At 58.1% G+C, this 13,966-nt stretch overlaps 1 protein-coding gene across 1 annotated transcript in view; it reads right to left on the bottom strand.

Annotated features, from left to right (window-relative positions):
* Nucleotides 1-13,966, bottom strand: part of LTBP2 (latent transforming growth factor beta binding protein 2) — a 108,662-nt gene that overhangs the window by 9,273 nt on the left and 85,423 nt on the right. Inside the window, exons 16-26 of the mRNA XM_013003671.2 lie at nucleotides 12,867-12,995; nucleotides 11,272-11,400; nucleotides 9,769-9,888; nucleotides 4,551-4,670; nucleotides 3,373-3,495; nucleotides 3,036-3,161; nucleotides 2,386-2,511; nucleotides 1,652-1,774; nucleotides 1,425-1,550; nucleotides 776-898; nucleotides 55-186 (exon numbers count right to left, since the gene is read on the bottom strand). Of these exons, the coding sequence (XP_012859125.1) occupies nucleotides 55-186; nucleotides 776-898; nucleotides 1,425-1,550; nucleotides 1,652-1,774; nucleotides 2,386-2,511; nucleotides 3,036-3,161; nucleotides 3,373-3,495; nucleotides 4,551-4,670; nucleotides 9,769-9,888; nucleotides 11,272-11,400; nucleotides 12,867-12,995 (1,377 nt within the window). The remainder of the gene's footprint in view (nucleotides 1-54; nucleotides 187-775; nucleotides 899-1,424; nucleotides 1,551-1,651; nucleotides 1,775-2,385; nucleotides 2,512-3,035; nucleotides 3,162-3,372; nucleotides 3,496-4,550; nucleotides 4,671-9,768; nucleotides 9,889-11,271; nucleotides 11,401-12,866; nucleotides 12,996-13,966) is intronic.

Here is a 13,966-nt window from a genome sequence, read left to right as displayed (position 1 = left end):
AACTTTCCTCTAGTTCCTAAATCCCCCGCCCACCCCCCACCCCCTCCCACTCACCAATGCAGTCCCCAGAGGGCGTCCCGTGGAAGCCAGGCTGGCAGCTCAGGACACAGCGGAAGGAGCCGGGGCTGTTCTCACACTTCCAGGCGCCACACACAGAGTCTCCGTAGCCCTCACACTCGTCAACATCTGTCCCCGGGGCCATGCGAGAGGGCAGAGATGGGTCAGAGGTGGCCCAATCACTGCTCTGGACCCTGCCTGTCTGGTATTACACAGTCTCTGGTGTGCTTGGTCTGCTCTGAATTACTGCGCTCTCCTCAAACCCAGGACCCCAAGTTCAGGTTCACTGGCCATGAGGGACAGGCTAGTCAGGAAAGCACAGAGCTGTTAGCTCTCTCAGCTGTCTTTTCCTCCACCCCTCTCTGCCGCTCACAACCCCCACCACCACACCCCGCAACCTAGTACTTCTCCCTTCTCGGTCTATCAAACCCTCACCATCGTGCCATACAGAGGGTTATCCTCACAGCTGCCCCCTCATTCAATGTCCACACTGTCCACAATGATCTCATGTGTGCTGGTAAAAGACCTCGAACCACCTAACCTGTGTTCGATCAAGATCTACTGGAATCAATGTGGCTTGTGGGCCCTGCCTGCACAGCCAGCAGGAGCTCAACAAAGGGGGTGAGCCACTGAGCTCATCATCTGTGCAAAGCGCAGTGCTTCCTGGGAGCCGAGGCAGGCACAGTCGGAGGTGGGCAGGCCTGGGGCAGCCCCTTACCCTCACACTGCCCGCTCTCTGGGTCGAGCTGGAAGCCGGCCTCACACAGGCAGCGGAAGGATCCTTCCGTGTTGACACAGTGGCCTCCCAGACACAGGTCTGCGGCCGCACACTCGTCCACGTCTACAAGGGGAGACATCACCAGCCCGGCGGTGGCGGCGGGTCCCGAGGTGCCCACGTTAGGGCCAGGAAAATAACAGGTCAGCTCGGAAGGAGACCCCAGAGCTAGGTGCCTGCAGCCAGGCTGGGACTCCCGGGGGGAACACATGTCAGCCTACCCTTCACACAGAGGCCCTGAGGAGGCATCGAACTCCTCCCTCCCAGTCCCCCAACCCCCAGTGGGCCTGCAGCATGCCATCTCAGGAAACCACTAAAACCAGTTGCCAAGTTGACTGGGCCTCCTGGTGACCCCAGAGTAGAAGTGGACTCCACAGGGGCTCCAGTGGCTACATCCCTAGAGAGAAGTCCCCAGGCCTTTTCTCAGAGATGCTTCTGGGTGACTCGGACCCCCAGCCTTTGGGCAGCAGAGGGAGGGCTCTTCTGCAGCCAGCTGTAATTGGTTTTGTGTTTTTTTTGACAATCCCAGCATGGTCTCTAGCGCTCCCTGCTGCCCAGCAGTGGACACCCCACCGTCATTGTCGGCTCTCACCCAGGCAGCGGGTGCCCCCTGCTGAGCTGACAAAGCCCGGAGCGCAGAGGCAGAAGAAGGACCCGTGGCTGTTGAGACACTCGCCGTGTGGGGCGCAGTACTCCTCCCCGGCACACTCGTTCAGGTCTGCAGCGAGGGGATGGGCCTGGCGTCAGCGGGGAGGAGGGGGGTACCCTGCCTCCCTGCACACTGCCCGCCCTGCCCCGCCCTGCGGAGGGATCGCTCACCCTCACACAGCGAGCCGTTGGTCAGCTGGAAGCCCCGGGGACACAGACACTGGTAGGAGCCTGCCATGTTCCTGCATTCTCCTCCCTGGCAGCTGCTCTGAGGGTCTGCACACTCGTCCACATCTGCAGGGCCACACAGGGGGAGCTGAGGGCAGCACCTCCCAGGGTGACTGAGTAGCCTGGACCCACAGGCCGCGTCCCCCGATGAAGTGTGTGGATCTCCAGCCGCTGCCTCGGCCCACCACCTCAGGGACCCTGGGGCTCTCCCAGAAGCCCGGCCTGAACGGCCAAACACCACGGTTCTAGGTTAGCGTAGCATTGGAACGAAAGCCAAAGAGAGAGTCTGGAAAATTGAGAGGGTTTCTTTAGCTGTCTGTAAACTACTCTTCATGGTCCCCAGATACACCCTCCCTAGGAACCCTTTAAGAGCTTGTTAGAAAACTGGCCCCCAGCCTCCCTCTGGGGCCTGATATATTGGGTCTGATCCAGGAGAATCTAACAAAGGCTCCCCGCCACCACCCTTTAGGGACTTGCTCTGTAAGATCCGGAACTGCAGTGGCCCACCTGCTCAAGTTTGTGGGGAGAGGTAAGAATAGGTGTCCCCAAACCGGTCTACTTAGGTGTCCCTAGGGAGGCAGAGGGGCCCTTGGTCAGGTCCTTCCCTCTTGAAGGTTGACTGGTTAGTGTCGACTGGTTAGTGTCCTGAGTTCTCCTGGGTGTGAGAGGTCTCTTACCTTCACAGGTGTGGCCCAGGGGGCTGGGCCGGTAGCCAGCTTTACAACCCTCACAGAAGAAGGAGCCGACAGTGTTGGTGCAGATCCCCGAGGGGCAGACTCCCGGAAAGGCACATTCATCCAGGTCTGGGGCGTCAGACAGCAGTCAGATGGCCCCACCTGACCAGGACCTGCCACCCCACTGCTCTGCTCCTCTGGGGCATGCTCTGGCCTCTGGGGAAGGGCCTGCTGTGGGCCTGCTGCATGTAAGGCACCATCACACATCCCTGCCCAGAACGCCCCCTGGTACCTCTCTGTGACTCCCTTGGTCTCATGTCCCCTCCTCTGGACTTGGGGGATTCTGACCCTGGCAGTTCTTCTTGGGACCAAGTCACTTGGGACCAAGTCACTTTGCCCCATCAAAGATTAATAAGTAAGCACAAGTAAGCCCGTGCTGACTTTGTTTACTGGGTGTTCCTGCCCCTGGGCAAAGTCCTTTTAGAGGGGCCTCCGGCCCAACCTGAAGACCCTCTCAGCTTCAGGGATGGCCTCTCCTCTGGGTGGCTTCCATCACGGGCCAGCCCAGAGTTGGAATGTCCTTTGGGAGATTTGAAGGCCTGTGTCCTCTGCTCCTCCCTTTCCCACATGCCTGCCCACCACCCCAGAATCACCTTCGCAGGCTGTGCCGGCCCCATTGACCCAGTACCCGCTCTCACAGGCCGAGCAGGCGAAGGAGCCCTGTGTGTTGAGGCAAAGGCCGGTGGGGCATGCGGTCCGGCGGGCACACTCATCGACATCTGAAACGGGCCATTGGGTGCTGGGTGGGGTTGTGCGTGGAACCGTGGCGCCCCAGGCCCCAGAGATGGACGGACAGGCAGGGCGAGGGGCGGGACTAGCACGGTTGGGATAGGGGACCAGAAGTGGATAGGGGAAGGGGGTGCGCAGAGGAGAAGCCCCAGGCTGGACTGGCTGGGGTCTGGAGGAGGACGGCGTGTCGGGGCTTTGTACCTTGGCACCCCTTCTCATCTGAGGTACTCTCGTAACCTGGCTCACAGGAGCACCGGAAGGAGCCGTTCAGGTTGAGGCACGCTCCGTGGGCACAGACCCCGGGGGTCAGGCACTCATTTACATCTGTGGACAAGAACTCCAAGGTGGAGGCTGGCCTCTCGATATCACCCTGCGGGTGCCCCATCCACAAGTGCGGAGCATCTCAAGCGTGAGGCCGGCAGACCAGCCTTCAGGGAGGCCACAGGTCACTCTGGGGAGGCCAGACTCCCTCTCCTCAGCCACCACTTCCGCCCACGCCCAAGCTCACGTCCACACCAGGGACACAGAGCACCCTGCATAGGTCCTCGAAACAGAGGCCACACAGCCCAGCCCCTGGAGCTCAATGCGTCTACGTGCGGGTGCCTCGGGCAAGTTGTTCCAGATCCGGGATCCCACTTCACAGTGGGTCTGAACCTCTCTGGCCTCCTGCGTGCCCACCCACTGGGAGCCCATGCTCCCAGTCCCACCATCATCTGCGGTGGCTGGGCAACTCGAAGGGGCCATGTCAGGCCTGGATGGCCGGCCGAATGGCAGTCTCAAGGCCCTGGGAAATGTCTGCCCTCTTCAGCGTCTCAAAGCATCTATTCAAAACTCAGGGCCCACCCTGCCCCCACCACTGGCATTCTGGAGCGTGGGCCCTCTTCCTGCGGGGGCAGAGAGGAAAGGAAAGACCCCTCCCCCTGCTGGCCCACGCACGGTCCCCTCTGGAGCAGCGAAGGCAGGCACTCCTGTTTAGATGCAGAAGAACAGAAGACACCCCCCCCCCCCCCCCCTGGGAACTGCAGATGGGCCTGGCTCCTGGCTCACATCGCCATGGCCAGCCTCATCCTCGTCCCACCCAATAGCATCCGGCCACAGAAACGGCTAGGCCCTTGAGCTGTAGCTCCTGGCTGGCGAAGGCCAAAGGGCAGAAGGAGCCCCCACGCCCGCTGATTCGGAGGGCAGAGCAAAGGGAACAGAAGCACCCCCCCATCTCATGCCCAGCATGACCTAGTTGACTAGTCAGATCACAGAGGACAAGATACTCCACACTGCTTCCCTCTGCCCACCTCTGTCCTTCCCCATGGCTGTGTTCGCCCAGAGGCCCCAAGGCCAAATAGCCCTCTCGGTGCCTTGGCCAGCGGTCGGTTGGTCCTCACCTACACAGCTCCCACTCTGGCCCCGGTAGCCTTCCTCACAAGCCAGACAAGTGTAGGAGCCCGGGGTATTGACGCATCTCCCATGAGGGCAGGTACCAGGATGACGGCATTCGTTGATATCTGCAAAATAACAGCCCCTCCCTAGGTCGTCCCTGGGAACCATGGCACAGGAGCGGGCCTATGAGGAAGCAAATCCTTGACCCTGCCCTGGGTTGGGCAGAGAGAGGTCAGTTCCCATGCAAATGAAAATAGGAAAGAGTGAGAGTTGACTTGTGTTCTCAAGCTCTGCTCATTAACGCCCCTGCCCGCCCACTGTCCCGGACAAAAGGGAGAGATGGAAGGATTTAAACATTCAGCAGGGAGACTCCCTGGGTGGGTGCAGTAGCTGTGGTTATGAGTAGGTGTGGGAGGAATAGAGAGCTCTACTTTGTAAACTGGGACTGTTTGGGGCAGGCCTTCATGTCTCCCTTGGTGAAGTCCTGGTCTTTACAAGTGATGGCTATTCCTGGGGTGGGTGGGCTTGGCCCAGCAATCATTGGGGGATTGCCAGAGGGCTCAGTACAGGCAGAGTGGGCTTCCCTGCGGCAGAAACATGGCTGGAGGAAGAGTACTCACTCTTGGATGTGGCCAACCAAGTCTAGCCTTGAGGCTAGAACGGGCTTTGGGGTCGAGGTTGGCAAGCTGCCCCTGTTGGAGCAGCGTCAGACCTTTCTTCCACGTAGTAAAGTGCCCGATGCCCATTCTGGTGAGACCTCAGCCAGAAAGGAAGAGTCTGAGCACCATCAGGCAGGCAAGGGACAGAGGGGACAATGAGCAGGAGGAGAGGGGCGAGGAGAAAGAGGCGGGAGGCTTTGCTCCCAGGAGCTGCAGGCAGGATTCTTCCTGATGATCCCTGGTATCTGGGAGCCTACCAGGGCAAACACCCCAGGGTACCTGGGCGAGGTTAGGGAGAGTCGATTACAGGCACCAAACCCTGGGGCTGTTACTGCTCTGTCAAGTTCCCCATGACCTCTCATGACTAAGCTTCAGAAGAAGCAGGATTTCTTCTTTCCAGACTGTTAACCTCTTTCTTCTGGACTGAAACCTCTTCAGCCTCTGAAGAAGATCTACTTAGCACCCAGGCAGGAGAACAGAAGAACACACTTCTGGAACGTAGGAAGCAGGGTCAAGGGTCAGAACACAGGCTTTCTAGAAAGGGCTAAAACCTAACGACTATCTTTGCAAACTTGAACATAGAACCTGAGCTAAGCCGTGAACGTGAACCTCCTCCTACAGAAGTTCAGACGCAGCAAAGCTCTCTGTCCCAGGGGACTAGGCCCACAAGCCTAAAGGTTCACTCTGGTGGGGTGGGGGGCCCTGGCCAAGCAACCAGGGCGACAAGAGGGACAGAGCTGCGTGACGTCCCACTGGGCAGGGGGCCATCCAGAGAGTAGAGTTGGCCAAGGGAGACTCAGGGCTCTCTCGAGCAGCTGTGGGTCAATCTCGGGGACCCCCAAGATGAGGCTCTCTTTGGAGAGGGCAGCCAAGAGCCCCAGGCTGGGCTGTGGAGACACCGGGCGAAACTACAGTTTCTGTAATGAGACGGGGAGCGCATGAGGCAGGGCTCGAAGGAACGAAGCATGCAGGACCACCCACTTTGGCACCCAGGAGAGAGCAGCTGTGTCCTAGTAGCCTCGACTCGGGCAGTAATGAGGTTGGACAACGTCATTGGGAACGGTCAGCACACCCTGCTTCACGGGTGCGAGGTTTCAGATGTGAAGAGACAAAAGTCTGAGGCTAGGAGCCACCTCAGACTAGGTCGAGGAAAAACAAAGTGTTTAGCCGTCTTTCCCAGGGATCAGGTGACGTCGGACAGAAACCAGACGTCCATCTGCCCCAGCATAGCTTCTGGGGTTGGCGCTCCAAGTGTCCTGCATCGGGCAGGAGACATGTGTCACTGGCTGATCACTCACTAGTTCCATCTCCCCCACATCCTGGGCCGTGTCGGACTGGACTCCCGGCCCTGTGATTGGGTGTGGCCACAGGCCCAGTGCTGGCTGATATGTGGTGAGTAGATATGACATGCGTTTAATTGTCTCTTTCTTCCTTCGGTGGAAACTGGCCACCTTTGAGACACTGGTTTCCTGAAGCCTGGTTCTAGAGTGAGGAGACCCGGGGCAGGGTCCCCCGCTGGCCCAGGGGTAGCACCAGGGTGATCAACCTGTTGCTGTTCTAACTCCTGGAGAATAGGGACAATTTGTTCATGCCACACAATGCAGCCTACCCCAGTACACCATGGCTGGCAGCCAGGGACTATCACTCAGGAAGACCTATTAGCACCTGGGAGAGGGAGGGAATGGGACAGGAGTAGCCCCTGGTCTCCACCTAAGCCAGGCCCAGCCGATCAATCACCATGGGCCAGAGGAAGAATTGGGATGAAATGGGTCCTGTGACCAGATTTTCGGAGGCTGTTAGGCCAATCAGGTGCTGGGACTAAGGCCTGTCACTGGCTGCAGATTGCCTGCTTAGCCTAGGGTTTAGAGTTTATCTACGGCCCTGGAATGTTCTAACAGGGGGTTGGGGGCAGGCGCAATCGCTCTTCTTTGTTGCTGGCTCCCCAGCACATGATTGGCACGTGTCTGCCAGTCAGTAGGTGGTGACCAAAGAACAGAACCATGTGTCTTACACGTCACTCACCACCCTCTTGGGGCGAGGCTGCTGAAGAGGACCCGAGGCACCATGGAAGGAAACACCAGGAGGAGAGGCAGTCGAGTCTGCCTCCTGTACTGGTATGCTGAGACCACAGCTGACTGGGGCGTCAGCCTGCTCTAGAGGAAATATGAAGGCACCACGTCCGATTCTGACTGATGATAGAATGGGGGTAGGGCCGGGGGCCGGGGGTGGGGTGGGGTGAGGGAGCTCAGGCAATCTTGGATAGGGAGGGAGGACAGCAAAGATCCAGGCAGTCAGCAGGGGAATCCAATCCCTGTCCCCGGGAACCCAGAGCCCTGGCAGGATAGACAGGCCATGGAGACAGTCACGTGGACCCCTCTCCAGACCACTGGGGCCCTTGACCACACAGGCCTTGAGTTTGAAGTGGAGAGTGTGGTTTCTTTGTTGGCAAGAGAAGAAAGAGAGACAGGAAATGGACTGGGCTCCCGGAACACTGGGCCAGGCCTGTGGTAACGGATGGAAAACTGGGGAAGTGAACGCTCTACGTCATTCTTTCAACAGACTCCACGCGGCCGCCCTGGCCTGGAACTCCGCCTGACCTCCCTGCTGAGGCGGGCGACCAGAGCTTCCCTCTGGAAGCGTAGGAGACAATCCTGCAGACTGGGTGGGCCTGGGGGTGGGGGTGGGGGTGGCGTCTAGGTGTGAGCAAGCATGAGGACCCAGGACAGGTGGGTCGTGCCCTCAAGGTCAGCCATTCTAAACCACCAGTAGCTCCAAGAGCTTCCGACTCCGGTGAACAGTTGCATTCTTGGACACTCACAGGGCAGGTCTACCTGTTCTATAGGGTGGCTAGCAGTTGCCATGGCCTTGATGGCAGCGGATTTGTTTTATTTTTGTTTATTCATGAATTACTTATTCAGTAAAATGGTAAAGACCTTCTCTGTACTCAGCGTCTGTAGGTGCCAGAGGCCATGCGAAGCACTTGGTCCATACTTGCGGTTTGGTTTTCACCAGGGGCTCTGAGACGGGCATTAGGTAACATCCAGAAAGGGAATTCACTGCCGTCAAGTCCATTTCCACTCACAGGGACCCTGGAGGGCAGAGTGGACCTGCCCCGCCCCGCCCCGCCCCATCAGGTTTCTAGGCTGGAATGGTTAGGAGAGCAGACGGCCCCACCTTTCTCCTGTGGTTCACAGGCAAGCACTTAGGCGCTGTGCCACCAGACACCCACCCCTACCCGACCCCCGATGGACATGATGACCTCCGTTTTCAGAGATAAGAGCCGGACCCAAGCTTGTCTACGCCAGAACCTGCACCCTGCCCTCGGACTTACTTGGTGAGCAAGTATTTCCTAAGTCAGACATCTTTCATGTTTCTGGTAAGGTCTTGGCTCCTCTCTGCCAGCTTTCCTTTCCTTTATAACACAGTCTAAGGTCACATGCCTGAGGCTGTTGTGACGCTTAGATCAGGCCATGCATCAAGTCCCTGGCACACAGCCTTCCTCTCCTTTCGCTCGAAATGTCCAGGCTGCGGCCATATCTGGGTCTCGGGTTGAAAGGGGGAACACCAGGAAAGGTCCCCACTGAAAGAGGCTAGGCGACACTGGCATAGAAAGCCTGGTGTCCACGGTGAAAGCTCCACCCCACTTCTTTACTGAGGCCTTCTAGACTCCCGTCTTCGAAACCACGGTGGTAGTGGGAGGAAGGATGGTCTTGCTTCACAAGCTCACCCTGCCGGGGCCTCCAGGGCCTTCGGGAACCAGGCAAGTTCTGACCCGAGAAACCTGGATGCTGGGATTTCTAAGCTCAGACCCAGAAGAGGATTTCTTTCCAGAGCAAGCCTTGATTGAGCCTCATTGACTCCTGCCTCGGCCTGTCTTGGGAGCCCATGACCCAGGCCTCCTGCAGGCACCGGACACCCCTTCCTGTCGGTTGGCGGGCGGGTGGGGGGCGCGGGGCAGAAACTGCCAGTGGGTTTTCAGAGCTGGGCTGAGAAGAGCAGGCTCCACCAGTGTGTGAGGAGGCCAGGTGGCACGTGGTGGCCGCCTTTTGGCTGGTCCTGGGGAAGCAGGGGCGGGGTCTGGGTCCCCTCGCTCGGTCACCGACTCACTGGCTCCTTCTCCCACTCGACGTAGATTTGTTGAGTGCTTGTCGTTCGCCCAAGTTGGAGTCATCTGTGCAGATGACCCGGCCCCCAAGGAGCCCACAGTCCAACAGGCTGTAGGAAGAAGGCTGAGGACCCAGGTGACTCGCAGCCCCGAGAGGAGAGCAGCGTTTCCAAGCAACGGGCAGATGTGTCCCAGGGCCAACTTGGGCCAAGTGGGGGATGTCGCAGAGGCAGAAAGAATGCTTTGGGGATAAAGGTCCTCGACCCTGGCCTACTGCAGGGGGCAGACAGGAAGCCCCAATGTCACCGAGAGACACCAGAAGACTCAGGAGCCCCAGATGTGTCACTGCCCACAGGAGTGGGCTCAGCCTCAAGGGGTCCGGGTGGAGATCAGCTAGAAAGGGCGGGCCCGGGAGATGGGGTGGGTAGCAGGCTGCCCTCCTGATTCCTGTTCCCTTACCTTGGCAGTGTCCCCTTCTGACCATGATGTAACCCTGGCCGCACTCGCAGTGGTATGAGCCCTCTGTGTTGGTGCACCGCCCCCCGGTGCACACGCCAGGCTGCTCACACTCGTCTATGTCTACGAACACACAGAAGAGTCCAGAGTGGGGCCCGTGCCCGGAGGCCATGCCAATCGGGGCTCAGGCAGGAAGGGCATCCTTGCTGCGGCTGCCGCTGGTTGCAGAGGCCCCTGGGTGAGGTCTGAGGCGGACCAAGTGCAGGTGCTGCTGAATCTCAGAGCATTCTGCCCAAGGAGGCTGCTCTCCGGACAACCCCCTGGACTCTCCCAGCTGTCCCCTCACCCTGATGCCAGGGCTCGGGACGTGCCTGGTTCATTTATGGGGTAAACCTTGCTGTTGATGGAATACACCAGATAACGGCCCTTTTGTTTGTTGATGGTGTTTCTATCTAAACGATGCTTCGGCGTGAGGCCAGGCCGCTGGCAGAGAGCATGAAAGTGGACGTTCTTGGGCACACACCCACAACTCCTGGCCCAGGAACCTGCATTTTCAATCACTGCCCCGCCAATTCTGAAATAAGTGGTCCTTACGCTGAGAAAACTCCAATCTTCACGGAATCTAGGAGGCAGGACCCACAAGTCCACGGGACCGTGGGATGGCCTGATGGGTGAGGCTGGGGAGGGGTCTCATTTGAGGGAGAAAGAGGACACAGGTCTTCATCCCCACCTTCCGCAGGGTCCAAGGTTGACTCAGAAAGGGGAAACGGTGACCTTGGTCGGAGATCCCGGAGGGGAGCCTCGGTGACCTCAGGCTGGGACAAACATCTTAAATAAAGCTTCAAAAGCGACGTCTGCCCCTGTGGTCAAGGGCCTGCCTCTTTTTCTCTGTCCCACTACCCTGCCACGCATGATGTCCTTCTCTGGGGACTGGGCTTTCCTGATACCATACAGACGAGGAAACCCCCAAGCGGCTCACCTGACCAGCAACAAGCAAAGTAATGAGCCTCGCAGCATTTAGAAAATAAAGAGGTCAGACCAGGCCTCATGTGGGAGCAGGAGATCCGCTTACAAAGGCAGGCCCTACTCCTCCATCTGCTGGGAGTCCTGCTCGCCCACCCGCCCCCATCTGCTGGGCACCCCTGCTCCAGGTCCTACTGGGTCACCCTCTTTTCCCAGGATGAAAGCAGCCCCTCATCAGCCAGAGGGTGTGGCCCTGGCTTTTCAACTCCATCTCCAGCCTCGCCCCCTGCAGGGTCCAGACACCTGCTCTGCGGTCACAGCTCAGGGGGCCTTTGTGAACCCTGGTTTCAGCGGGGCTCTGCATCCATCCTCCTCGCTGTCCCACAATGCAGCACGGTGGCTGGTGTGGAAAACACCCGCTTCTTCCTCTACCCCCATCTACACCAAGTGTGTCCTTATCAGCCCCAAGCCTGGCGGAGCAGGGCCCCCACCAGGAAGGGAGCAGTGAGCGCCTGGGGAGGGGGGAGGGCAGGCCCAGCTTACCCCGGCACTCCTGCCCGGACCCCGAAGTGGCCAGCAGGTAGCCAGTGTAGCAGAAGCAGGAATAGGAGCCCACACGGTTGACACAGCGGCCTCTCCCTGCACAGGGGTCCCTCGGGCACTCGTTGTCATCTGAGTCAGAGGGGAGGCGAGGTCAGGGAGGCACACTGTGCCTCTCAGCTACCAACACACTTCTCCCACGAGGGGGGTGCGCAGTGTGTCATGCTGGGGAGCCAGGAGGGATGAGGGGAGACGAGGGGCCAGAGAGAGAGGAGCCTCTGTGGCTGGACACCTCACAGGTGGCCCACAAGCTCCACTCCGCATCAAGTCGCCTCCACCTGACTCCCTGACCACCCCCTCCACGGCCATAGCAGGTGCTCATTTAAACCAGTGCATCCTTGTCTGAGTGGAGAGTAGTGAGACCGTAGCCATTTTGGGTTGATGAAACCAGGGGCCCTGGTAGCATAGTGGGTTATGTGTTGGGCTGCAAACCCCAAGGTGAGCAGCTCAAAACCACTAGCCCCTCTGTGGGAGAAAGATGAGGCTTTCTACTCCCCTAAAGAGTTCCAGTCTCGGAAACCCACAGGGGCGGTTCTGCCCTGTCCTATTGGGTCACTGTGAGTGGGCATTGACTCGATGGCCGGCAGTTCTTGAGTCCATGTTGTTTATTTGTCATCACGTGTGTTGACCTTCTCCAAGGGTTCAACACTCACTGCTGTTGAGTTGATGCCAACTCCTGGTGACCCTCCAAGGCAAGCCCAGCGAGTTTCCGGAACTGTCGCTGGTTACAGGAGTAGAAAGCCCTGTCTTTCTTCTGCAAAGCAGCTGGTGATTTCTAAAGCTGACCTTGCAGCTCTCAGCCCAATACATAAGCACTACACCCTCAGGGTTCAACCAGAGTTTGGCATGTTTATTGCTGTCTGAAGGCCTCGAGAGGCCAAGTAACACCTCCAGCTTTCTCGGTCCTTCTGTCCTGTTGAGAAGGAGCAGTCGGTTGTAGATAACATGACATTATCACCCATGTACTCTGTAGTTGGCATTGCTAGAGAAGATCAGTGTCAATCTCACATGGGGACATAGGAGAACCCGAGCATCCACGGTGGCTGGAAGGATGCCCCGGTGGCTAGCCTCCTGATACAATAGAAGTCTTTCTCTCGGCCTCACTTGGAGTGCTTACTAAATGGGCTCAATCGCTCCAGGCCAAAGGAGCTGACATTTGTGGGAAACAATTATATAAAAATACTGGGGTGAGGGGAGGGTTGGGCCACACTTGAAGCTCTATCTTGGGCCTGAAACCCTCTTCCCAGGACAGCCCTGGGGAGACATTTATCCTGAGGGCCCACCTGGGTGGGCTGAGCTTGGGGATGGTGTGGTTTCCCACTGTTCCTGGGCCTCAGCGGATGGGGCCACAAACACCAGTCTTTTCCTGAGGGTTATGGTGAGCTTGGTCCATAGAGCCCCGACCCCCCTGCACTGACCCATTCACACAGGCATCACTAGTGGATCAGTGCTCCTGCAGCCTGGGCATTCAACTCAGTCCCCTGTCCTGTTCCCATGTCCCCCAGCCACAAAGGAGGTCAGGACATCAGGGTCTGTACCGGTGCAGTAGGCCTGGCTGGGGTGTAGCCGGTAGCCGGGGCTACAGACACATCTGTATCCATCTGGGAGGTTCACGCAGGTTCCAGGCCCACAGATGTTGGCGGCTCCGGCAGCACACCTATCAATGCCTGCAGGAGAGCGGAGGTATGGTGGGCGGTGGAGGAGCAAAGACGGTGGGGAGAGGGAGGCAAGTGTGGAGGCATAGAGGTCTCCAAGGAATCCCAGAAATCTCAGTCTGCTCATTGCTGGGTCCTTACCCTTTGCTGTGTCCTCCTCCATCCATGCTTAGCACAGCTTCCTCCAAGATCCCACCGGACCTCCCTCAAATAGCACATTCCTCTGCCCTTGCCTCCAGCAGGGTCTGGTAACTCATGCCTCCCCACCTCACCCTGAACCCGGCCACTGTTCACTCATGGTGCCCAGGGTTAACCCAACACCCCCTGCCCATTTCCTCCCGGGCCCTCAGTCAGATGGTGAGTAGGCTGGCTGGGAGAGGTCACCAGAGGAAAAGAGAGAGGTAGCTGGGGGTCAAAGAAGAAGGGCATTGAAACCACACCTGTGAGCAAGGAGGAGGAGGGGTGGGTGACCAGAATGCTCTCCGGCAGCAAGATAGCAGATGGACTGGGATAGGAGGCATAGGGTCCCTGAGAGACCCATGTAAACAGTTGAGCAGAGACTAGTCTTGGGCATTGTTAATGAAACGGGCAAGTACACACTGAGTTGAGACACATTTTAGAGGCAGAATCAACAGGATTCAGGGTGGAGCATGTCAAGAGTGTGGGTGCTCTAGCTCTCTGAATAGTACTCATGGAAGCAGAAAGGTTCCTGGCGCTGAGAGTGAACAATCGTGCTGGATGCATGGATGGATAGATGGATGGATAGATGAATGATTGGAAAGATGATTGGATGGATAAATAGATGGATGGATGAATGGATGGACAGATGGAAGGATAGATGGATGAGTGAATGGATGGAAGGAAGGATGGATGGATGGATGAATGGATGGACGGACAAAAGGATAGATGGATGAGTGAATGGATGGAAGGAAGGATGGATGGACGGATGGAAGGATAGATGGATGAGTGAATGGATGGACAGA

Source organism: Echinops telfairi, unplaced genomic scaffold (assembly GCF_000313985.2).
Source record: "Echinops telfairi isolate 266 unplaced genomic scaffold, ASM31398v2 ScPeMD7_18;HRSCAF=68, whole genome shotgun sequence".
Classification (NCBI taxonomy): Eukaryota; Metazoa; Chordata; class Mammalia; order Afrosoricida; family Tenrecidae; genus Echinops; species Echinops telfairi.
This window is presented reverse-complemented; position numbering and strand designations above follow the sequence as displayed.